Genomic DNA, 26,052 nt, shown 5'->3' on the forward strand with positions numbered 1-26,052 from the left:
AACCAGAAGAGACCCTGAATTGCTAAGGAAATGTTTAAAAAGAAAAACAAAACTGGGGGCATCACGTTGCCTGATTTCAAGCTTTACTATAAAGCTGTGATCACCGAGACAGCATGGTACTGGCACAAAAAAGGCACACAGACCAGTAGAAAAGAGTAGAGAGCCCAGATATGGACCCCGCAACTCTATCATCAAATAATCTTCGACAAACCAGGAAAAAATATCCAGTGGAAATCAGCCATTTATTTAGATATATCCCAATGTCACAGAGCAAGAAGTCAGGACACCTGGGTCGTACCTTGGGATTTTCTCCCGGTTGCTATCCAATCTTGGGAAAGCCTCTTCATAGCTCAGATGGATTAGCTAATTTCTTCTAAAAATGACTGTTTTGAAACATTCCCAAGGCCCTTCCAGTCTCAAAGTTCTACTATTAGTGCACTTTAAATAATGGAAGGCAACTCACACTCACCATTTTGTTCTCGCTGTACACCTGCCGCCAGAAGATCGGGCTCGCCAAGGCTGATGTCATTGAGGCGGGTCCCCAGACACTCCATGCAGAGGTGTTTGCACCACTCCTCAGCCTCCAGCTCTGCAAATGAGCACACACCACCAAAGTCAGGCAGTGCTGTGAGGAACGACACAGGAAGATAACTTCCTGAACCATTCTCTTAGGTAAGTGGTAAGAGTTAAAAATCTACCTGAAGAAAACAAAAAAACCCATAGTTTGGCTCTTAGGGACATTGCTGCTATGAACACTGGGGTGCAGGTGCCCCTTCGGATCATTCCATTTGTATCTTTGGGGTAACTACCTAGCAGTGGAGATAGCCGAGATGTCCAACGACAGGTGGCCCATATGTACAACGGAATACTACTCAGCCATCAGAAAGGGTGAATACTTACCATTTACATCGATGTGGATGGAACTGGAGGGTATAATGCTGAGTGAAATAAGTCAATCAGAGACAGGAAATTATCATATGGTTTCACTAGCATGTGGAATATAAGAAACAGAGCAGAGGGTCATAGGGGAAGGGAGGGGAAACTGAATGGGAAGTCATCAGAGAGGGAGAAAAACCACGAGAGGGTTGCTGGAGGGGAGGTGCATGGGGGATGGGGTAATTGGGTGATTGGAATTAAGGAGGGCACGTGATGTAATGAGCACTGGGTGTTACACACAACTGATAAATTACTGCACTCTATATCTGAAACAAATAATGTACTATTAGTTGGCTACTTGAATTCAAATAATTTTTTTAAAAAAGAACACAAAAAAGCCTATATTTGAGAAGTGAAAAAAATCCCCACAATTATTTCCCAAGGGTTGACATTATAACATTTGTAAAAGTGATCTTAAGATATTCCAATGCATTTTATATTATTTACAAATAATAGTCTGAGAATATTGTTTACTATTTAGTATATCTTAGATCGATTTAATTTTTGGAGGGCAAGTACTCAGAAAAACTAATTAAATATAAAATAAAAATATGTAAATGAATACTCGAGAAATGTCAGACTAAGATAAATGAGCAAATGCTTTCCTGAATGCGACTTAGATCTGTGTGCGTCGAAGCTCTGCTCCTTCATTCTGAACTGCAATGAGTCAAAGATCAGCACGAGCATGTGGTAACCTCTCTTCTGTAAACATCAAAAATGGCCCTCTTTAAAAAAAAAATTGGAGTAGGATATTCAAAGTAATTTTCCCTTTTAGAAAACTCCAGTTACCTAAGATATTGGTTATCTTCCAACTTCTTTATATTCGCAAGTTTATTCTTTGCTTGAAACATTAGAACATCTTACACCTACACAAAATCTTGTAGTATCTCACACTTCCACAAACATAAGCGAATTTGATTCTTATATAAGCCCTGTGTGGGTGAGGTGGGTAAGCAGTGTCACACGTGGGTCCCCTATCACTGGTCAGCACCAAGACGGGAATTGCAGCCCAGATCCTGTAGACATTATAATATGAAGAATCTGAAAAAGGGTATGAGGTTGACAATTTGGGGCCAAGCCCCAAAACTGCTGTCCAGAATTTGGATGAGAACTTTCCATTGACACCTGCCCAGAGAAATCTCTGACTTTTCCACGTAGCATAAATTTGTACTCGGAGAGTCTAATATAGATTTCCTTCAAATCTCTTGTTACTCTCTGCGGATGACATTTCAACCTTTGCCTTGGCATTTTAAACTGCCCATAAAAAGTCATCTGTGACAGGTTTTCTTGACTCCAGGGGTTTGAATACCAACTGCTCTGCTCCATGGTCGACACCAGCAAACCTGGGTAATGTTTTCTTCCTGGGCTCAGTCACACTATCTTAGCATCAAAACTAGGTTTGATCAATGAGATGTCAAGCCGAATTTGTCATTTATTTCTAGTTTTATCAAGAGCAAGAAAAAAAAGAAAAAGAGCACTTAGTCCTCTACAGGGTACTAGTCTAATGAAAACAGTAGTTCCCATGCTCGAGGCATGAAAGGTGTTTCTTTACGTAATGTGCAGTTCCCATATTTCATGACGCAGCCTCTCAGTGGTTCTAGACACATCATCCACCTGGGGCTGGGAGGAAGTAGGTTCTCATTGAGCCTGGCCTCCTGCTCAGGTGGAATCAGAGCCTAGGTCTGGCTGCTTTGGCCTTTTCTTGGGAATCTAGAAAAGAATCCTTTCCGATCACAAGGCCACTAATACACAGACGGGGCACTGGCTGGGCTCAGTTTCCACGGAAAATCTTCTCTAGTGAGGGAATGCCAGCCCTCCTGAGAAAATTTTACAGGAGCAGTGGCAGCATTGTATTGAAAATTATTTTCATCAGATAGAGGAGTTTTGATTTATAAGATTTATAAAAGTTTGGAAAGCTTTTCCAACAACAAATCAAATCTCAGCCAATTTCCATGCCGTGTCTCTAGACATCCTTGATGTTTCTGTGAAGGGAGATAATATGACTGCATTTTTCCTTTTCACATTTTTTATGTCTTGAATATTCTCAAGACCGCACAATTTTAAACCATCAGGAAAATCATATACAATTAACATCTCCTCTGCATGACTCGACCTGATAGTATTTCTGATACTCCAGAGATAGAGCTGAGAGTACCTAGGATGCTGCTTGGGGTCAGAATAAAAATGTGAAATATGACAGACACCTTTGGTCCAGCGTTCCCTTGAAATACGAAGTCAGCGCATGCCCAGAAGTTGCAGAAACATGGCACTCATTTCTATTAATTCTTTTGTCCTAGGATTCAATAAGACACAGAAAATAACCATCCAGTAAAGGGATTCTCTGAGGCTAGAGAGAATCTCACGCTCTCAGAGAGAACTCAATGGGGCATTTGCGTAAGAACTAGGGAGTCTCCTGTGGCCGAAATGAGGAGTGTTCCTGGGCTTTTTAGGGGCAGGTAAAAATGTCTTTCATATCAAATCCTAAGAATCGCAATACTTCAGTTTTTAATAGTGCAGTAGCATGTAGGAATAGAAGTAGCAAAAGTAATAAAAGTAGAGGATATATAGTCACATGAAAGAAAACTGTAAACAATTTCCGAAAGAGAGAGAGAAACAGAGAGAGGGAGAAATCCTGGCAATTTAGTACCAGAAGTTCATTCCTCTTCTAAGAAAAAACTTAACCATGAAATCGCTATAACAAGGCACTGTTCTGTGCTAGGAGGTTATATGAAAAACACAGTTTCTGTCGTCTGCAGCGTTCGTCTCGTGGGGTGGGCAGGTGCGTTCAGGACGCAGTGCCCTGCAGGGCCACGGGCTTGGCTCGTAGGCACCGGGAGCTGTGGCAAAGGCCGAGCAGCTTGGGAGGAATGTGATCAGGGATGAGCCGGACAAGCAGAAAGAAGGGGAGGGGATGTGTACATGTCAGAGTGTGAGTGTGAGAGCGTGTGTGTGTCCGTGAGTGTGTGGCAGTATATGTGTGAATGCGTGTGTTTGCTAGTGAGGAGGTATTAGTGTGTGTGAGTCTGTGACAGCGTGAATACAAGTGTGTGTGTTTTAGTGTGTGCGGGTACTTGTGACAGTGTGTATGAACGCGTCAGTGTAGGAGTGAGGGTGTCTGCTGGTGAGAACGTGCAAGGCTATGTGTGGGGTGTGGGATGTGTTTGTGTGAGTGTGCTAGAAGAATGACGCTGGACTGAGGAGGTGGCCAGGGACCGAGGCGGAAAGGCATCTCCTGGGATCTTATGAGCATCCAGGGCAGCCCGGAGTTCATGCAGCAGACTCTGACAACAGGTCAGCGCTGTCCCTTCTCTTCACAGTACAGGAGTGCCCCCCAGATCCACGGTTCCGTCAACCCAAACACGGCTGCAACCAGCTGATCCTCCTCTGAAACAGATCAGGAGGTCACAGTAGCCGAACACACGTCACAACGCCCACGTCACTCACGTCCCCGCATCTTACCACGGGGCATTTTCTCATCTCCCCTCATCACAAGAAGGGCGGGTAGTGCACAAGGTATCTTGAGAGACACCACATTCACGTAACTTTCATTAGAGTATAATTGTTTGTTTTATTATTATTGTTGTTAATCTCTTACTGTGCCTAATTTGTAAATAAACCTTCTCATGAGTATGTGTGTATAGGAAAAAAACACAGTCTAATAGGGTTTGGTTCTATCCCTGGTTTCAGGCATCCACTGGTGTCTTCAACTGTATTGTCCAGGGAAAAGGGCGGAGCTGTGGTACCACTGAGTTCAATGAGATCAGCCCCAAGCCTTTATCTCACAAGCACTAAGCTTTGTAATCTGCTACTTGATTGAATAATTTTGTTCCAAATAACCTGAATTTGTTTAGGTATTATATAATAATTGGTTTTTTTTAAAACCTGTTTATGATAGTCACCTTCAAATAATTATACTATGCTTTTTATTTGTTCTTTCTTAGGAACATTATGCATTGAAGTCCTTTAATCTTTTATGGGTATGTTCATTTATTTTGTCCCATTATTACTTAACTAGTGTTTATCTCTGAATTACCTTCCATCTTTTACTTTCTCTATTTTATTTTTGCAGAACAGAGGAGATTAAATACAAATGCAATCATAATAAACCCATTGCACTTTAAGATGTTTATTTCCCACAGACTGGTGCCTTTGGGCTTTCATTTTATCTTTCAAACTTGTACCTACATGTAGTGACTAAATAATTAAATTTCTTTAGGGGCGCCTAGATGGCTCAGTTGGTTGAGCTTCCTACTTTTGATTTCCATCTATGCTGTGATGGGGGCGGTTGGGATTCAGCCCATGTAGGGCCCCCCACTCAGTGGGGACTCCGCTTGTCCCTCGCCCTCCCCCTAAGTGCACTCTTTCTCTCTCTCAAATTTAAAAAAATAATTAAATTTCTTTAAAGAGAAATACAGGCACAAAAGTGTTCTATGATGCTTTCTACGTTTTCTCTTCATGATGGAAGTGCTTTTTCTTTAAGATGTCTTTTTCATATAGCTTGCAGGTATGCTCAAATTTTTAATTCTGGTAAGTACTTTTTCTCTAGAACTGACACCCAAATAATGTTCTCATTATGTATAAAATTAGTTAAATGAAGAAGTTTGGTAACTTCCAAAAGAAAACATTAGAAGATGTTTGGGGATCACCAGTCAAATGGAGAAAAGAGACTGAGCTAAATGAGTGAATTATGAGACGAACGGGTTTAGCGATTTTTGGGAAGAAGATCAAGGGAAAGTTCAAAATAGCAATACAGTGAAAGGAGGAGGGCCCCTTCTTGAAGGAGCAATCCTTCCTTCACAGAATCCTGGGGAGAGAACAGCAGTATCCTTTTGTATGAGAAGAGGTCTTTACATAGCAGACCTTTAATTAATGCCTACTGAATAAATGATTAAAGTCAAGCTTTATTACTTTCACTAAATTTAGGCCTTAGGTTAATGACATGAAAGTAAAACGATCCAAAATAGGCTATATTTTGGAAAAAATTTTCATCACATATACAGAAAACACTGAAAAATTTTTCATCACATATAGAGAAAATAGGCTATCTGCCAAAGTCATATAGCACCCAATAAAAATAAAACCTAAAAAATAGCATTAAATTCAAGTTCAGGTTAATTACTGCAAGATTCCACACTAGTTTTGTATGGAAATAATAAAAGTATTGCATGTAGTCTTCACTGGGTTTAGCTTTTCTTAATAATCTTAGGAAAATGTAAGTAAAATAATCCTCACGTCTTCACAAAAACCAGTAATCCTTAAGTATTATATCTATTCTTATCTTCTGTGCAGATTTGCTATGATTTGGTAATAAGTGTTGTTTTTATATTTATTAAAGCCTTTTTAAATACATGCTTTGCTGAAAGTGAGGAAAAATGTCTCCTCACCAGACCCATGCTTAAAGAATATAAACACCCCCTCAAACTGCTATTGGAAATTTATAGAACTATTAAAATATATGATGTTTTGATAATGATTTTCATTCTTGAAAACCGGCGCCTACTTGCTCCTTAAGTGGCCTTGTTGATATTTTTGAACTTTTCTTTTTGTCTTCACTTTTTTCTGCAGTAGGAAGACAAGAAACCATGTGTTTCAACAAATATGTGTCTCTGTTTTCAGGTCACAGAAAAGAGCTTGATTTGTCAGAGTCAGATTGGTAGAAACTGATCGGTTTCAAGATTGAAGAACTTTAGTTTTCTGAGTAGCAAGTGCATTTATTCCCTTTCCCTGAAGTGCCCTCGTTTGCCCCTTCCACAATCCCTCACACCCAATAATCCTTTAAAACTTGTTCCTGAACTGGATAACCTCAACTTTAGCTCCTTCAGACCCATGTTTGGATGGGACACCACTCCTCTCTATTGGCACAGCGCTCTGGACACACATTTTGCGTACCCCCTATATATCACAAGTTGTCTGTCTGCCTTCTCATCAGCATATTGAAGATATTGGGAGTGTGGGACACATTGATTCAGTCGGCTCTAGGTCTTGGCACGGCACCTCGATGTGGAAACTAATGAATAAATGTGGAATAAGTAAACAGATGGGATTTTCAGTTATTTCCCAGAAATTTAAGGCATATTCTAGAACCAAATGCAGATCATTTGGGCAGTAGTCACTTGCCGGTTGTTTTGAAGTCTCTATTCATCCCGACTTAAGGGAAGATTATAACTTTGCTATTTACAGCTGGCTTATCTAGATAAAACACATCTTTGATTAGGCAGGGGAAGGGAGAAATAGCGAATAGAGTTCTCTACGGAACATCAGTAATTCTAAAATATCTCCCATTCAAAATGTTTCTGATTTTATTAAGTTGTCTTTTTCTTTTACCTTATTAGTGGTATTTATACCAGGATGGCAGTCTGGTATAAATCCCTCTGATTCTGTATGTGATAAACCCCCGATCAAAATTTCAGAGATATGGGATGGAATCTGAGTAAAGGTCAACTTAGAACCAAGGAAATGAGTTATTACTTTAGCGAATTCCATCTTTCATGCACATAATCATAACTTATTTTCCTTTATTTCACAGCAGTTTGATACACCAAATTTTGAATTCAGAATAGAATACCTTTTTCTGCTATTTCTCTCCTTTTGTGATTTGGAGGCATAAGGTTAGGCTTTTAGATGTGGCTAAAGAGAAAAGTGCTCTTGCCTAGCCTTCAAAGTAACAAATGGCAAATAGCAGCAAATGACAGAATCCTCAAACGCGTTGCTCTTTCGCCTGGCAGGAGTTTCTCGCAGAATGCTTCAAGGTAGAGGTGAGTAAACGATACAAGAGCTTAAAAACAATTCAGAGAAAATAAGAAAGAACACAGATCAACACAAATAGTCTGAAAATGATGGTATACTCGTGTGTGTGTGTGTGGTGTAAAGCTGGAAACAGGATGTTACATATTACAAGAAAACAGGATTAAAAAGAATCCTAAGCCCAGTTTGAGAATAAGTGCATTTCTGTGACGGAAAGCCAGCATCAGGACAGAATACTTTCCCATCTGCAGAATTCTTAATGGATACCAACAGAATATTTGATACACACATTTTAAGCTTTTCACAAGAACAATTATGAAGCAGGGAACTTTTTGAGAAAGAGATGCTGTCAAGAGACGTCATCTTAGTGGTGTTCTCCTAAGGCCTAAAAGCAATTCCTTTCTATGTAACAATCATGAGGTGCTTGGGAGTGGTAAGAAAAACAAGAAAGAGAAGAGCTATGTGTTGACATATGAAAATGTTGCCAGTGCTATGGTTTTTTAAGACTACAGTCTAAAATCACATAGGGATCTAAAACTTTCTATCTATACAGCCAAGTTTATTACTAAGGAATTTGGCAAGAGCTCATATTGAGTATGGAACGGAGTTTGGCCAATAATCGCAATAAGCCTAGACGTGTAGGCACCCCAGAGCTTCTAGAAAGGAACACAGCCTTGCTGACACCTTGCTTTTTGCCAAGTGAGAGTCGTGTTGCACTTCTGGTCTTCAAAAATGTGAGACAGTACATTTGTATTGTTTCAAGCTGCTGTGTGTGGTGATTTGATATGTTAGTCACTGAAGACCAAAACCAACACAAAGGCCAAACAGTCTATTCCTCTCTACCAGGCAAACCTCCAAGCAAACAAATTAATTTAATGGAATTTGATCCATAAAAAATTAGAAATACACATACAAACGTACAACTAGATATATACGTAAGCACAATGTGATGAGATTTGCTTGTAGCTTAAGAAATTAAGGATTTCCTAATTATTAAAATTGGGGTAATGAAGTCTCAAGACAGAGAACACAGATGCTACTAGAGCTAAGCAAAAACCCCAACAGGGCAAATAGAGGAGGGTTTGAGGGAGAGTTGGAGTCACCATCACAGAGATGAGATCCATTGTGGATCTACAGACACTAAGAGAGGACTGGGTAGATGGATACACAATCTATAAGGAAGGCATGTGAAAGGGTGTGTGAAGTTAGGAACCAGATGCCAAATAGCAGGCACATATGATTAAAGGCCCACACTGGGTTGACAGGGGCCAGAGTAATTTTTAGGGACAGTCTTCTAGTTTCATGACTCTGAGGGAGAATGAAGGCAAAAGGAAGGAAGACGTACCCTGCAGGAACCTGGTAGTAAAGGAAAAAAGCAAAAAAAAAAGTTGAAAATTTAGGATCTTGTAAGACAAAAAATTGTCACAATATCAGAGAACTCACAATCCCTCCTCTACCACCAATGCAAACAAAATCCTTGAAACACTACCCAGACCTCCTTACACTAATAGAAAAGTGTTGAATTAAACCAGATCTGTTAAAAACACTCAGTCAGAAGAACCAGCAAAGGAAATAAGTCCATGGACAACTGCTGCAGGCATTCAAGAAATGAAAATTCACACAAGTTCAAATCACTTTAGGAAAACCACCTTTCACCTCACCCCGTTCATCAAAAATGGTAACATGAAGCAGAAGAAAACCGTAAGTGCACACTCCAAAAAGAATGGAATATATTCAAGCAAGCATTTGTGGATATAAGCAATCAGCTTGAATTAGAAATTCAAAAACTAAGAATGGAAATGAATAAAAAACAGGAGAAATAAAGAGTGGAATGCATCTAGAAAAGAAGTGGAAGAAAAAGACGAAAAAACCTCAGAAGTGGAAAACAAACTGCAAGGTCCCAAAGGCAGAACAGACTCAAATAAGAATTTATCAAGAGGTGTTGACCAAAGTAAGAAACTACAACTGTCTTAAAGAAAGAGGTAGAAAGAAGCAGAGAGAAGCAGTGGCCATGGATAAAGAGGTAAATGAATCATGGTGGCTTGGACTAAAATCTAGGAGAATGGGCACAGAGGGGTTGAGAACTGTGCAGATTTGGGATTTCTTCACGAGAACCTATGATGTTTGCAAGCTTGCAAGTCAGAATATGAGGGAAAGGGAGAAGGTAGAGATGAACACAATATTTTTTTGCCTCTGCCATGGGGAGGATGGAGCTGTCTTCGAGTGACATGGTGAAGGCTGTGGGAGAGGCAGATTTGGAAGAAAACAATAGCTCAGTTTTAGAAAAACTTTTAGATGCTTGGTAGATAACAAAGTGGATAGATGAGTGGGAAGTTGGATATATGACCTTGGTGTTCGGGATGAAGCTTCAGATTATATGTATACATGTAGGGAGAACAGCATGTGGATGTTACTTAAAACCATGTGTCCACATGAGACCACCAATTAGTTTGCACAGACAAAGAGAAGACTTCTAAGGACTATGGCCTGGGCTGTCCCACAATTAGAGATCTGGGATAAGAAGAGGAAGGAAGGCTTAGAGTAACAGACATCTGAGGAAGAAATAAGAAAGTGTATATTATACACTGGAAACAAGAACAAAAAGGGTTTCAAGAAGCCAAGGATTGTTTTATTGTTCTTTTCAGCTTTATTGAGGTCTAACTGACAAATAAAATTTTAATATATATAAAGTGTTCAATGCAATCTTTTGATATGTGCATACATTGTGAAAGAATCCCTACAATCAAATTAATTAATGTATCCATCATCTTTAATTGATATGTTTTATTTGTGTGTGTGAGAATACTGAAGTTCTACTCTGTTAGTATGTCTCAAATGTACAATCTGGTATTATCAACTATAGTCACCAGGTTGTACATTAGATCCCCAGAACTTATTCATCTTATAACTGAAAGTTTCTACCATTTTAGCAACTTCTCATTTCTCCCACTCCCCACATAGAATTTTTTAATTCCACATAGAATAATACGATGAAGTATTTGTCTTTCTCTGACTTGTATCATTCAGCATAATACCCTCAAGGTCTGGGCATGTTGTCACAAATGGCAGGATTTCCTTCTTCTTCTTCTTCTTTTTTTTTAAAGATTTTATTTATTTATTTGACAGAGATCACAAGTAGGCAGAGAGGCAGGCAGAGAGAGAGGAAGGGAAGCAGGCTCTCCGCTGAACAGAGAGCCCGATGCGGGGCTCGATCCCAGGGTCCTGGGATCATGACCTGAGCTGAAGGCAGAGGGCTTAAACCCACTGAGCCACCCAGGCGCCCCCCTTCTTTTTTTAAGCCTGAATAATACTCCACTGTGTGTGTGTGTGTGTGTGTGTGGTGTGTGTGTGTGTGTGTGACATTTTCTTTATCCATTCATCCCTTAATGGACACTTGAGTTTTTTCCATACTTTGACTACTGTGAATATGCTGCAATGGTCATGGAAACACAGTATCTCTTTAAGATAATGATTCCTCTTCCTTTAAATATATAACCAGAACTGAAATTGTTGGATAATATGGTAGTTCTACTTTAATTTCTTGAGGAATCTCCAGACTCTCTTCCATAGTGGCTGCACCAATTTACATTCCCACCAACAGTGTACAAAGGTTCCCTTTCTCCACATCCTGGCCAGAATTTTTATCTCTTGCTCCGCATATATGGTTGATTAATTTTCTACAAAGGCACCAAAATATACAATGGGGAAAGGATAGTCTTTTCAATTAATGGTGTTAAGAAAACTGGTTATCCATAGGCAAACAATGAAAATGCATCACAGTCTTACACTTTACACAAAAATCAATTCCAAATGAATTAAAGACTAGAAGGTAAACCTAAGACCATGAAACCCCTAGAGGAAAACGGAGAGGGTAAAGCTCCTTGACACTGGTTTTGGCAATGACTTTCCGGATTTGACACCAAAATAACAGGCAACAAAATAAAAATTAAAACGTGGAATTACATAAAATTAAAAAAGCTTCTGCATAACAAAGAAAATCAACAAGGAAAAGGCAACCTACAGAATGGAAAATAAAGTTTGCAAACCACATATCCTATTGGTTAATATCCAAAAGATTCAAGGAACTGATAACAAATTAAGAGCAACAAAACAGATAACCCAATTAAAAAAATGGGCAAAGGGCCTGAATGGGCATTCTTTCAAAGAGGACATCCAAATGGCCAACGGATATATGAAAGGGTGCTCAATATCACTACTCATCAGGGAAATGCAAATCTAAACCACAATATCACGTGACCAAACTGTTTTAAATACTAGCAAACTCAAGTAAATGAGGTTAAAAACCAACTATAAGATTTACCAATGTGGAGGGTACTCATTACCTTAATAAGATGAGTTTTTGTTAGATGGGCAGAAATAAAAGACGAATCAAGTATGTGCAAGAAAAAATGGGACAGAGGAGACATGCATTAGAGTTGGAACATGGGTAAATATAAAACTATTCACAAGGTTTTCGTTTGTGTTTTATAAAGAGAAGAAGAGAGACGGCTCGATAGCTGGAAGGGGAAGTGAGATCAAGAATTTAGTGACATAAAGAAAGAGTAATAGGGTTTGTGCAGGTCAGTGAGAAGTTAGCAGTGCCATATACAGAGCTCCATGGGGATTAGATTCTGGAGATGGGGATGACCCAGGAGTATGAGCTTCTCATGGTAACTGCCATGACAATGATAAAGGGCATGTTGACATAAGTCCTGAGACCCCCAGGCGGATAGTATGGTAACACAGAGGGTGGTGAAGGGAGACAGGGATGGGAGGTCTTTTTGGAGCACAGTGTTTCTGGGCCTTCTGGTGGCTCCTGTTGATGAAGGTGGAGTCTGCAGAAAGGCAAAATTATTTCCAAATCAGTGAGATATTTCCTCATGACTGCAGATTAAGTCCTCCATGGGTGGTCTCATGCTGAGCTCACAGATAGACTTCTAATGCCTGCTGACAGCAGACTGCCAGGGCGGAGTGGGGGGGTGTCTTTGTGATTTTTACAGAAGCAGATGGCTCAACAAGAGCCAGTTATTTCTTAGTCAACCTGTTTAACAAAACTAGGGGTCATCTTCGACTTCATTCTATGCCTTTCATCTCATATCATTCAATCCAATCAAGCAACTGGTAATTTTTGGTCTGCATTAGGTGGACAGCACCATTTAATGTCCTGGGGATAAATAAAGTCTCTGTTTCTCTTTGTCTTGCTCACATTCTAATGGAAATAGGCAAGGCAGTAGCAGAAAGTATTCCTTTAGGTCGTAGAGTCAGGCACTGATGGCAGCTTTTTTAGTGTGGTCAAGGAAATCTTATCTATAGATATGATACTGTCAAATGTAAAATTAAAATATTTCTCACAAATTACCTCCCCCCCAAAATTAAAATATTTCTCACAAATTACCTCCCCCCCATTTCCACTGCTACAGTTCTTTGTTTCCTTATCACTGCTGGACTAAAACCTTCTTCGGGACCTTCTCAGAGCAATCATGCCCACATATAATCCATAGGAAATACTTCAGTGCCTTGAACTGAGGCTGTTGTTCTAGTTGCCATTTTAAGCCTCTTCGTACTTCCTAATATTTCTGTATTTTATTATCCTATCTTTCAGAAAACAGCATTCTAACATTTTTCTTTTGCATCAGTTGCTCCCTCTGTACAAACATTAACACTATTCACCCCAATTTTTTAGTTCTTTTCCTTAGGGCTTATAGTATGATGGCACTTCCTTGTACCATTAGCATCTGGTTTAGTCACTGGTTTGAACAGTGAATTATGAGTAGAAATTCCTTGTGATACTTCTGTATGAAAGCTGTAAGAGCTAGGTAGGTGTACAATTCTTTCTCTTCCCTTCCCATTGATGCAGTGATATAAAAGCGAGTACAAAGTAGTGCTTGTGTAAGTCTAGATTTCTGATGTGATGATTAATAGAGCCATTCTACAGATCCCCAGGTTACATGAAAAATGTTTTGATGGGTGAAAGCACTGAGATTTGGGGATTTTAATGGCTACATACCCAGTGTTTCCTAATTTTAAAAAAAAGATGGACAAAAAAAATAGAAGTGGGGTGATGCTATCACACATAAAAAAATGGTGTCATTCTCTTGGGCGGTCAGTCGCAAGGGATAAGGAAACAATCAGGAACATGGGAAAAATGCTGATCCATCACGCAGTGGTAAACTATTTGGCTAAAATATCACCTGTGATAACTTGGTAATGGCATTAGAAAATTCAGTAAAGTATGGAGAGGGGTTGGAAATACAATACTGATAGCAGGTGTTAGTGGCTGTAGCTGAATTTGGCAAGGTATTAAGGAAATGAATTGGTCAGTTTGCACATAAAAGGGCTAAAAGGAAATAGATATGTATCCAAAATATTGGAGCCTTTCCAGATAGAAAAAAGCTGGGTCACTGGGTGTGATGCCCAGTGTGTCTGTTCACTTGGAGAAATGGCTTTGGGTTCTCCTACCAAACCTGACCACTCAAGGTCTGAACAAGAAATAGTAGGGAGCTTAGAGTTCAAGGGGAGCCTTTCTAGGAAGGAAATGTGGACATAAGTATTGGCACATGGAACTAAGTAAAATCACATAAATTTAAAAAGAGTTACACTATGAAAAAAATATGAAGCTGCTCTAAAAGCAGTGAATGAATGGCTTTGGAGTTTGTATACCACATTTGAGTTCATAGGGCAGAAAGCCATCTGAGAACCGTGCTCAGCTCCTAAAGAAGGTGTGTACTCTCGGGTTTACTTCAGATATGGAGTCAAAGCAGTAACGAGAAATCAGGGAACTCCCAGAAGATCATGGGTTTCAGGTTTAATGTACTGGTGACACCCCTCAGGGAGAAACAGTGGCACCTAATCAAGTAAAAGACCCCATCCACACATAGCAGGGGGCCTCTGCACAAGTGATGATCCTGTCTCACACCATGACTCGGCACTGGTGTGGGGGCCAGAGGTCTCTATCATGAAGACCCCCATCTGGACCCGCTGCAGGGACAATGAGCATCCACTGGAGGTTGGGACTGGAGGAAGCACCAGGGCTGTGTCTTTTGGGGAGAAGCATTTTGTGTTTAGGACGAAAATTCACTGGCTGTTTGGTAACTGGAAGCATGGGTGGTGGATTGCTTTGTGCAGCTTATTAGGTAACCTTTTCCAGTTAGGCACATGGGCAAAATGGCATTTTCCTCCCTTTGGAATTAGTTGTTGAGTAAATTAGAAAGAATAAATATTTCCAGGGCTTCTGGGTAGATCGGGCAATGAATGTCTGACTCTTGATTTCCACTCAGGGTCGTGATCTCAGGCTTGGACATGGAGACCCATGTCGGGCTCTGTGTTCAGTGGGGAGTCTGCTTATCTTCCTCTCTCTCTCCCTCTCTCTCTCTGCCCTTCTCCACACACTCTCTCTATAAAATAAATAAATAAAATCATTAAAAAGAGAAAGAATAAAATATTCTCCACAATGTTGCCTCAAAATACACAGTTTGAGCCACTCTGAAAGCATACAGGACAAACAGTGTCTGTAGTTAGGAGATGAGATGAATGTGGTGAGTATTTTCACTTATCTCTAAGAAGAACATGCTAGTGGTTTGACCATTACACAAGCTGGATCCTTATTTCATTCTAATCATACATTCATAAAAGAAGAAAGCATGAGGACCACTCATTTTGAAATTCAATAATTAATGAGGAACATAAAAGTGATAATTATTCTGAGAATTTGCAGCAAGATGATCATTAAGATTTATATGTTCTATTCATATGATCATAAGTATTGTACAGCTTATAAAGATAGCTTTTCAAAAGCTAGTATCAAAATGAACAGATAATAAATATTACATTGATATTAATTTCACATTCATTGGGAATAAATATATTATTCAGAGAAAAGTACTTACATAGGTGTGAAGAATTATTTAGTAGTAAAGATTTAAAAACAAAATACAAAAATCATGAAAGAACCCAACTGATTAGTTTTAATTAAAACAAAACAAAACAAAACACTATAAGAGGGGTGCCTGAATGCCTCTGTTGGTTAAGTGGCTGCCTTGGGCTGGAGTCATGATCCGAGGGTCCCAGGATTGAGTTCTGCATCGGGCTCCCTGCTGAGCAGGGAGTTTGCTTCTTCCATCTCCTTTTGCCCCTCACTCCCTCCACCTTCAGCCCCAGCTCCTACATGTGCTTTTACCCTCCCTCAAATAAATAAAAATCTTTGATAAAAACACTAGAAGAATTGTAAATATTAGATTCTGAAATTAATCTTTGATGCACAGATTTAAATTTCAATCTTTATTTCTGTTCACCTTTGTGACCCAATCCAAACATTACATAATAATTTATTGAAAAACATATTTGTTCAAAATTGGTGGAAATCACAATCCAGACTTAAAACTCTATTACAAAGCGCAAGTCATCAAGACAGCAGGGTATTGGCACAAAACAGACACAGATCAATGGAGCAAGAATAGAGAATGCAGAAATAGACCCTCAACTCTATGGCCAACTAATATTCAACAAAGCAGGAAAGAATGTCCAGTGGCAAAAAGATAGTCTCTTCAACAAATGGTGTTGGGGAAATTGGAGAGCCACATGCAGAAGAATAAAACTGGACCCATTTCTTACATTATACACAAAAACAGACTCGAAATGAATGAAAGATTTAAACGTGAGACAGGAATCCATCAAAATCTAGAGGAGACACATGCAGCAACCTCTGTGACCTCAGTTGTAGCAACTTCTTCCAAGGCAAGGGAAACAAAGGCAAAAATGAACTACTTGGTCTTCATCAAGATCAAAAGCTTTGCACAGCAAAGGAAACAGTTGACAAAACCAAAAGACAACTGACAGAAGGAGAGAAGATATTTGCAAATGACGTATCATATAAGGGCTAGTATCCAAATCGTAAAGAACTCATCAAACTCAACACCAAAAAACAATAATGCAATCGAGAAAATGGGCAGAAGACATGACAGACATTTCTGCAAAGAAGACATCCAAATGGCACAGACACATGAAAAAGTGCTCACATCACTTGGCATCAGGGAAATAGAAAACAAACCACAATGAGATACCATCTCACACTGGCCATAATGGCTAAAATTAACAAGTCAGGAAATGACAGATGTTGGGAGAGGAACTGGAGACATGGGAAACCCTCTTACACTGTTGGTGGGAACACAAGCTGGTGCAGCATTCTGGAAAACAGTATGGAGGTTCCTCAAAAAGGTAAAAACGGAACTACCCTATGATTAGCAAGTATAGCTACTGCATATATATTCCAAAGATACAGATGTAGTGATCCTAATGGTACCTGCACCCCATGGTTAGAGCAGCAATGTCCACAAGTGCCAAACTGTGGAACGAGCCCAGATGTCCACCGACAGATGAATGAATAAAAAAGATGTGGTATATTTATAGAATGGAATACTACTCAGCCATCAAAACAATAAAATCTTGCCATTTGCAATGATGTGGATGGAACTAGAGGGTATGATGTTAAGGAAAATAAGTCAGAGAAAGACAATTATCATATGATCTCACTGATATGTGGAATTTAAGAACAAAACATAGGATCATAGGGGAAGAGAGGGAAAAAATAAAACAAGATGAAAATCAGAGAGGGAGACAAATCATAAGAGACTTTCAATCATAGGAAATAATGGAGGGTTCTGGAGGGTAGGGAAAGTGGGAGGATGGGGTGACAGAATTAAGGAGCCATGATGTCATGAGCACTGGCACTATATAAGACTGATGAATCACTGCTCTACCTCTGAACCATAATACATTTATGTTAATTAACTGATTTAAATTTTAAAAATGGAAAAAACCCACATTTGTTTGACCAGTTACCCTTTAAATTAACAGCTTCTGAAGTGACATAAATTGGAAGTAAATTTTCATATACTGCGAAAAAATGTTATTAAACCTTTTATTTTTTTTTTCAATTTAAATTTTATTTTTTCAGTGATCCAAAGATTCATTGTTTATTGCACCACATCCAGTGCTCCATGCAATATGTGTCCTCCTTATACCCACCATAAGGCTCACCCATTCCCCCATCCCCCTCCCCTCCAAAACCCTCAGTTTGTTTCCCAGGGTCCACAGTCTCTCATGGGTTCAATCTCCCCTCCGATTTACCCCAATTCAGTTTTCCTTTCTTCGCCTAATATCCTCCATGTTATTCCTTATGCTCCACAAATAAGTGAAACCATATGATAATTGACTCTCTCTGCTTGACTTATTTCACTCAGCATAATCTCCTCCAGTCATGTCCATGTTGATACAAAAGTTGGGTATTCATCCTTTCTGATGGCTGCGTAATATTCCATTGTATAATGTGGACCATATCTTCTTTATCCATTCCTCTGTTAAAGGGCATCGTGGCTCTTTCCACAGTTTGGCAATTGTGGACATTGCTGCTATGAACATTGGGGATCAGATGGTCCTTCTTTTCACTACATCTGCATCTTTGGGGTAATACCCAGTAGTGCAATTGCAGGGTCATAGGGTATGCTCTATTTTAATTTCTTAAGGAATCTCCACACTGTTTTCCAAAGTGCTGCACCAACTTGCATCCTACCGACAGTGTAAGAGGCTTCCCTTTCTTCCACACCCTCTCCACACTTGTTTACTGTCTTGTTAATTTTGGCCATTCTAACTAGTGTAAGGTGGTATCTCAATGCAGTTTTGATTTGAGTCTCCCTGATGGCTAATGATGATGAACAGTTTTTCATGTGTCTGTTAACCTTTTGTATGTCTTCTTTGGAGAAGTGTCTGTTCGTGTCTTCTGCCCATTTTTTGATATGATTATCTGTTTTTTGAGTGTTGAATTTGAGGAGTTCTTTATAGATCTTGGATATCAGCTCTTTGTCTGCAGTGTCATTTATGAATATCTTCTCCCATTCTGTGGGTTCCCTGTTTGTTTTGTTGACTGTTTCCTTTGCTGTGCAGAAGCTTCTGATCTTGATGAAGTGCCGAAAGTTCATTTTCACTTTTGTTTCCTTTGCCTTTGGGGACATGTCTTGAAAGAAGTTATTGTGGCTGATGTTGAAGAGGTTACTGCCTATGTTCTCCTCTAGGATTTTGATAGATTTCTGCCTCACGCTGAGGTCTTTTAATGTAGTTGACTGGGATATGTCCTCTTGTGTTTGGATCCAGCTAAAGCTGCTACCCGAAAACAGCTAAATATTCCACATTCTAAAAACATACTAAAAGTGCTACCAAACCATTCACAGATGCCTAAAATTAGAGGTATGAGAACAGGCTACTTGCCTTCACTTGTTGCAATCCCTTCCCATGTAAGTGCTGAGTGAAAAATAACAAGCAAAAAAAATGACCAGACAGATTTGCTGCCCAGGAGAACACTATGGCAATTTCTACCTCCCCATCTCTCAGCCAAGGGAGTGGTGTTTTGTGTCTCTCTGGTGTATGTGTTTTTTTTTTTTTTTTTTTTTTTCCAACGAGGGGAGTGCGGTGATAACGAGAACTTCTCTCTAGAGACTAGGAGTATCTCTAGGATGCATAAGAAGTAGCGACTAGAAATCGCTTGTGACAGTGTTTTGCTCTTTTGCATTATTATCAATTTGATGAAGGGGAGGGAACTGGAAAGACACCCAAAGTTACATGGTGGGAGGCCAGCATTCTCATACTCTGGATGGAGGAAATGAAATAGCTTACTGTGTCTGAAGTGGTCCCTGTTGAAGCCCAAGAGTGTTGTCTGCTGGATGGGGGCTTGGAGAAGAGACCCCAGCAATAGAAAGCTCTGAATTGGATTATGGTGGACATGGCGAGGCAGAAATAAGTAAAGGTGAGTGTAGGTCGGGTAGCTGAAAGCCCATGTGCACTCACACTAGGGTCTGTGCAATGAGGAGGCCATCTTCAAGAGAACCTGCCACACAGAAATCATGGGCAATCAAGACAAAATGACAGCTATGCTAGCAGACTAAAGAGGAGTTGGGAGAGTTTTCCTCTACCTTATTCCTCAGGATTCAACACAACAGTAAAGCCAGAATTTGGCAGGGTGAGAAGGCTGGAAAACAATTATGTCCCCATCTTTCCTGAGGCTTCAGAATTGGTTCTGTGTCTAAGTTTGATACGTTTGGATTTAAGACCAAAGAGTGAGTAGGGAATCATGATTTGGTTAAGGAGCAGAAAAAGGGCAACATGACCAGGCACTTTACTGAAGGCAAAAATTGGAGAGAAAATACCAAACCCCAAAATAAAGAATCTCTACTATTCTGGTTCGCAGTACTCTTTTTGTTGTTGTTGTTTGGTTGTTTTTACCACATTCTTACCAGAAATGTATGCCTTGTTTAAAAGGATTTCTTTAACATATAGCACACAAAGATGAATTAAATGATGTTTTAAATTACTAAGAAGTTTTAAGAGATTATATATAAGAATAAATGGGATTAGACAAACTGTTAGGGAAATAGTGTCCATATTAATGTATGATTTTATTAAAAGCTCCATTGAAGTTGATACAAAACATATTACTGTTCCTGGGGAAAGGGTAGCAAAATTGCCCAATTCTTTCAGAATTATCTATCTCCAAAATTTCTCACATTTTCTCAAAAAATTTTTTTTTTTCCAATTAGCAGTGTTCCACAATGTGTTTTTGCTATCTTAAACACCTGAGGATTATACATGGACCGTTTGATTATTATCTATTAATGGGACCCATTTTCATGTTCCAGGTGGATTTTGGGCTAGATTTTAGTCCTTAAAGACTTCTTGTGCTTAACTGACCTGTAATTTCTAACTTCTCTTGCAGGATCTTAAATAACCAGGAGAAGTCAGGTTATTTTAAATTTAAAATTTAAAGGTTAGGTCAAAAGTAACTTGCAGAACTTGCAAGATGGAATGAATGTGAAATCACTTCAGAGTACATCAAGATTTAGGGATTTCCCTGGGACCAAAGGAATTGGCCAATCCATCCAGGTTCTTAGTTATGCCATTAAGAGTAATGCGTTGTCTTGTTGAATCTACAGGTAGAAGTTGGTTTCCACCCCCGTATTTCTGTTGTTGTTAATAACTGCAGTATCATCTAGAAGGGACTTTAGAACCAAACACTGTTCCAGGGAAATAGCATGGAGTCATTTCTGCATGGCTTAATTTCTTAAGGAAGTACCCTCTGGTTTTCTTCATTGGCTTTGGCACTAAGATGAAGATGTCACCTTGAAGGCTGGATCCATCCTACTAAATTCATTTGTCTTTAGTAAGCATTTCCATGAAAGCAACTATTTAAACTTAAAGACCAGGTTTGTACCAATTAGTTTAGTTTGACTGTTAGATCAGTGTAGAGTGAGCATAGGCCAATATTGCATAGGCATGGCAGAAGAGATCAATCTTTAAATCATTACCATTTTGTTTATTCATGGATCACAATGGATTTTTTTTTAAAGATTTTATTTATTTATTTGACAGACAGAGATCACAAGTAGGCAGAGAGGCAGGCAGAGAGAGAGGAAGGGAAGCAGGCTCCCTGCTGAGCAGAGAGTCTGATGCGGGACTCGATCCCAGGACCCTGAGATCATGACCTGAGCCGAAGGCAGCGGCTTAACCCACTGAGCCACCCAGGCGCCCCTGGATTTTTTTCTGAAGTACAGATTTTCAAACTGACTATAAAAAGTTTCATTGGAACTCCACTGCTGCACACTCATGCAAAATTTAGCTTGATTAAAATGGATCAATGTGAAACTCTGTTCAACTGTTTTCTATTTGTTCAAAGACATTATCCATCTCACACAAAGACTTTAAGAAAAGATCCCCCAATAAAAAAGAAGGAAAGAGCTTAGAATTTGGAGAATATTATAGTTAGGGTAGGAGAAAACCATTTCAAGCAAAGAGCCCTCTTGAAAAAGAAATGTTGGCAAATAGAGCAGTAAATTATATGACAAGCAAACTTTCTAAAAGTATCTAAGATAAAGGTACATCCTCATTAAGATGTGAGTGTTTCAAGACAGAACCACGGAGAAATAAGAGAAGGCAGAGAGAGGAAAATAAGCTCCTGGCATTCTGAACCAAAACACTGATGGCAAGAGCAAGACGCTGTGTTTATTTAGAAGAACTAAGGTGGAAAGAAGGTTTGCTCTCCCTCTTTCGATTACTATTTGCTTCTGTTCCAACTTTGAAAGTGCAGCTTCTCAGAGTGGATATAATTCAGATTTCTGATTTGGGACAGAGAATTTTAAAAAATGTCTGTGATGCCAATGTACAGTTGGGAGTGATTGTTGACAGTCCATGTCACATATCTCACTTAAACTTTCAGTTTTCCTTTATATTGTATCTGGGTTTGCATTCACTCTAAAAATTAATTCAGTAAATTAAAGTTAAATTTTCATAAACATTTTTTTAGGTAGTAAAAGTTAAATAGATGATCATAATCATGTTACATTTTGATATTCTCTGATAAAAAGTGAGCTAAATTTTAGAGCTATGTATCAATAATTGCACATACAGTAACCTCACATTGTTATTACAGAGTGTAATGGGAAGGGGACATCACTATTTTCCATATGTGCTCCTGAGCAAATTACGTAGGTTTATGAACTTCAATTTCTTGTTTAAGAGATGCCAATGGCTCTTCTTTTTTTGCTCTTAATTAAGTGCTTATCCATGTAATTGGGTAAATTTTGAAGTACCACTCTACCTCCTAAGACTTTCTGCATTAATTCTGCCCTCAGTCAAATTTACTACTCAAGCATAAGAAATATCAAGTATAGATTAATATGGTATCTCCATGGTAAGTAAGAAAAAGAACGTATTGCTTCTCAGGATCACTGTGAAAACTCCAAAATTCACTTTATTTAGGTTGGGGGCAGGAGAATCCTTCATAAAACTTTAGTCCTGATGAATGTGTATCATTTGAGAGAAAAACAGGACATTAAACTGCATTAAGACCAATCTCAAAGAAAGGTCAATATCCCACAAGAGCACACACCATCTTAACACACACAATGAGAGAGAGTGGTCAGCCCCTTCGAGATTTGCATATTAGAGTCAAAGTTTACAAGTTCCTGGAAATTTTATATTTGTTAATTTCTATGTGAATAAATACACAAAGAGACACATGCATTGGACTCCTCTTCATATAAAAGATAACACATCGAACAACTGATTAAAGTCTATGTCCCCACATATGAACACTTTGCACATGGCCTTTGCTTCAGAAGCACAGAAACCATGTGTAAGAGTTCAAAGTGGCCTCCGGGTGGAGGTGCCCCTTCCTGCAAAGCCACCGCTCACCCCCATACTAGCATCAATGTTCTCTCATCATTGCTTTACAAGGATACACCAGGGTTCTGACTGCTCATCTAACATATTTAACTTCTAGCATTTATTAAACATTCTCTTAGATTAAAGGTCCACCAAGATGAAGGTCCTTTTCAGCCATTCTCTGAGACATTCCACAATGCGTCACGACTATAAAACACGAGCAGTGTGCGAGGCTGCTATCAGGATCCTCAGCCAGTCATGGCATCTAATGACCTGCTAGCTCACATCCACAGTGCCCTTGACTTTATTCCAGACTGCCCAACTGACAAAATTCTGTTGGCAAATGGGAGCAGTGTCCCAATTTCTCAGGGAATTAGTTCCTCAACAGAAAGAGGGGTGCCTGGGTGGCTCAGTCGGTTGAGTGTCTGACTCTTAATTTTGGCTCAGGTCATGATCTCGGGGTCATGAGATCAAGCCCTGCGTTGGTTCCCCACGGATTGGGGGAATCGGCTTGAGATTATCTCTCTTTCTCCCTCTGCCCCTCCCCCTGCTCTCTCTCTCTCTCGCAAATAAAGAAACAAAATCTTTAAAAAATACAAAGAAATACATTGCACAGAAACATGTAATAAATTACCATGTGATTTTCTTCTTTTGTAAAATGACAGCAGGTAGCCTTCTTTTCACTGTGTTCCTGGTCACTTAAGCTCTTACGGACACTTTGTTTAATGCTTTGTGCCTCTTTGACATCACATCTACATGTGTGTGATCTTCCAATCACCTTACACAACAAGAACGACAGGGTACTGCTTGTTTCTTCTGAAGGAGCAGGTCAGGGAGCAGAGAATGCGTGTGGACCAAGGCCCACGGAGGGGGAGCAGCAGGAGCTGAGACGCCCCTCTGGGATTTAGGGGCAGTGAAAGCAGACCCAGGGATGGAATGCTTATACGGCTCTCCTATTCTATTGCAGCGTGGAGAAAGTTTTCAGACTTTCTGGTTTGAAAACACATCTGGTTCCAGTGTGTTTTCAAATGTTCATTGTAGAAAAAACATCTTCCTTAAGAAAAGAGTTTGGACCATGTTGTCACTCTTAGGGGCCAGTCTTTGCCGTGTGCAGGGTGTTGAGAGGTAGTGTTTAATGACGGCATGCAGGCTTATTTTTAGAGCTGCTGTAAGCACCAGACTGGGAATATTGAGAAGAATGAAGCATTGGAAACCCAGTTACCAATACACTTTTTTTTTTTCTTATTGGAAAAAGAAAGTTATATGTGCAGAAGTTAAGCATTTTGAGTCTCTCTAAATAAGGTTGTGCTGTGTTCTGGAATATTGAAAAAAGACCTGAGAAGAATACTTGTTTCCATCTGTATTCACAGAGAGTTGCTCCTGGAATATGTAAGGAGCAGAGCCAAGGAGGCACAGGGACTCCTTTATTCTGATCAGGAAAATTGGTAAATCAAAGGCAACTTTTGGCTGCAATGTCTTTTCCATATTGTTCTGCAGTGGAAGGAGTGTGGGCTGTTATCCTAATAGCAATAATCACTAGGAGTAGTTGTCAGAGTTCCAACCATGAAAATAATAGTTATTTGTAAAATATTTACTGTGTGACAGATACTGTCCTAGGAACACTGATATTAAACTCATGTAAGCATCCTTCCAACGCTGTGAGCTATAGTCATCACAAGTTTCCCAAATATACAGATGAGGCAACTGGGGGCAAAGGGTTTAAGAAACTTCCGGGTCCCACATCTAGCCCAGGAGTTTCTGGAGGCTCACCCAGCAGTTCAGCCATACTAGGAGAGCCTGGTTAATTTTTATTCTAGGTATGATCCACTTCCACGCATCATTCCAGAATTAGGAGACGTAGGTGAAAATCTCTCATCACACTGGCAGATTTATCATTTCCCGCACAGATTGGGTCAGTTTCCCCTTTTTAATGTCATCCACATACAGCTCCTATTCTGAGACTATTTTGTTAGGTGCACAAGGGATAAGGACTATCCGATTCTATTTCTAATAAATATTTTAATGTCAAAACCCTCACTCTAGTCCACCAGATTTCATCAGCTTGAACTTTTCTGCTATATTTTTCTCTATCGACCAACTTTTGCTTAGATTATGCTGCGGTAGGAAACAGCCTGCCATCTCAGAAGATTTCTAGAACAGCAATGCTTACTTCTTGCTCCTGACCTTGTTGGATACAGGCCAGCTTCAGCTCTGCTTCTGGTCTTCTCCTTCCGGGACCAGGCTGAAGGGGCAGCCATTATCCCAGTCTCAAGGTAGAGAGGATAAAAGTGCAGACAGGATCATGCAATGCTGTTAAAATTCAAATGTGGCATATGTCACTGCTCCCATGCTCCATTGACAGGAGAAAGTTAATGGAAAGGGTTTAATATTCTAACAGAGAAAGGCAGGCAGTAATTGGAAACAGTAACACGATTTATGGCATGTGGTTCAGCTTTTCCATTCCTTTACTTTCTGTCGCTCTGGGTCCTTACTTTGAGAGCATTTATCTTGTGAGATGTGTGTAACTAAATGTGAAAATCCAACTTGAGATCTCTTTAAGAAAACAGGTAGGTGTTTATATTTACTTGGAGGTTTAGTGACCATTTTGTGTTTTCACTTTGTCATGTGGTTCTTCTCACCTCGTTCTTTGTTCTCTTCTCTTCTAGAGGTTCTCAGACTTTACTGCGCTTTAGAATCACTCGAAGTGCCTCTTAAAGTGGATCCTTGAATTAACACCCAGAGTTCCTGATTTAGCAGGTCTGCAGTGGACCTGAGAATTTGCATTTCTTATCTGTTTGCAGACACAGAGATGTGGCTGGTTCAGAAACCACACCCTTCTATGGTATCCACTGCATTCTCTTTATTGTTCCCCTTCCCCAGGTGTAAGAAGAAACATAATCTTGAAATCCTTAAAAAATTGCTTCTCATCTTTGTACCAAATTATTTTCCAACATTCTATTTGCAACTTATTTTAAGTTTATTTTTCAAGTCTCAAAATAGTTAATAATTATTCTTAGCATTTTATATCTATGCTACTTCAAATTTATCTATTTACTTATTTGTTTGTCTTAGTATGTTCAGTTAGGCAACATAGAGTACATCATTAGTGTTTGATGTAGTACTCAAAGATTCATTATTTTCATCTAACACCCAGTGCAACTTATTTAT

The 26,052-nt window shown here is 39.4% G+C and overlaps 1 protein-coding gene across 5 annotated transcripts in view; it reads right to left on the reverse strand.

The window, feature by feature from the left end:
• DOK6 (docking protein 6) overlaps positions 1–26,052 on the reverse strand; it is a 369,400-nt gene that overhangs the window by 162,998 nt on the left and 180,350 nt on the right. For all 5 annotated transcript variants that reach the window (XM_047697267.1, XM_047697268.1, XM_047697266.1 and 2 more), the window contains exon 4: positions 470–589. In XM_047697267.1, the coding sequence (XP_047553223.1) occupies positions 470–589 (120 nt within the window). The remainder of the gene's footprint in view (positions 1–469; positions 590–26,052) is intronic.

This window comes from Lutra lutra, chromosome 12 (genome assembly GCF_902655055.1).
Source record: "Lutra lutra chromosome 12, mLutLut1.2, whole genome shotgun sequence".
Taxonomy (NCBI): domain Eukaryota; kingdom Metazoa; phylum Chordata; class Mammalia; order Carnivora; family Mustelidae; genus Lutra; species Lutra lutra.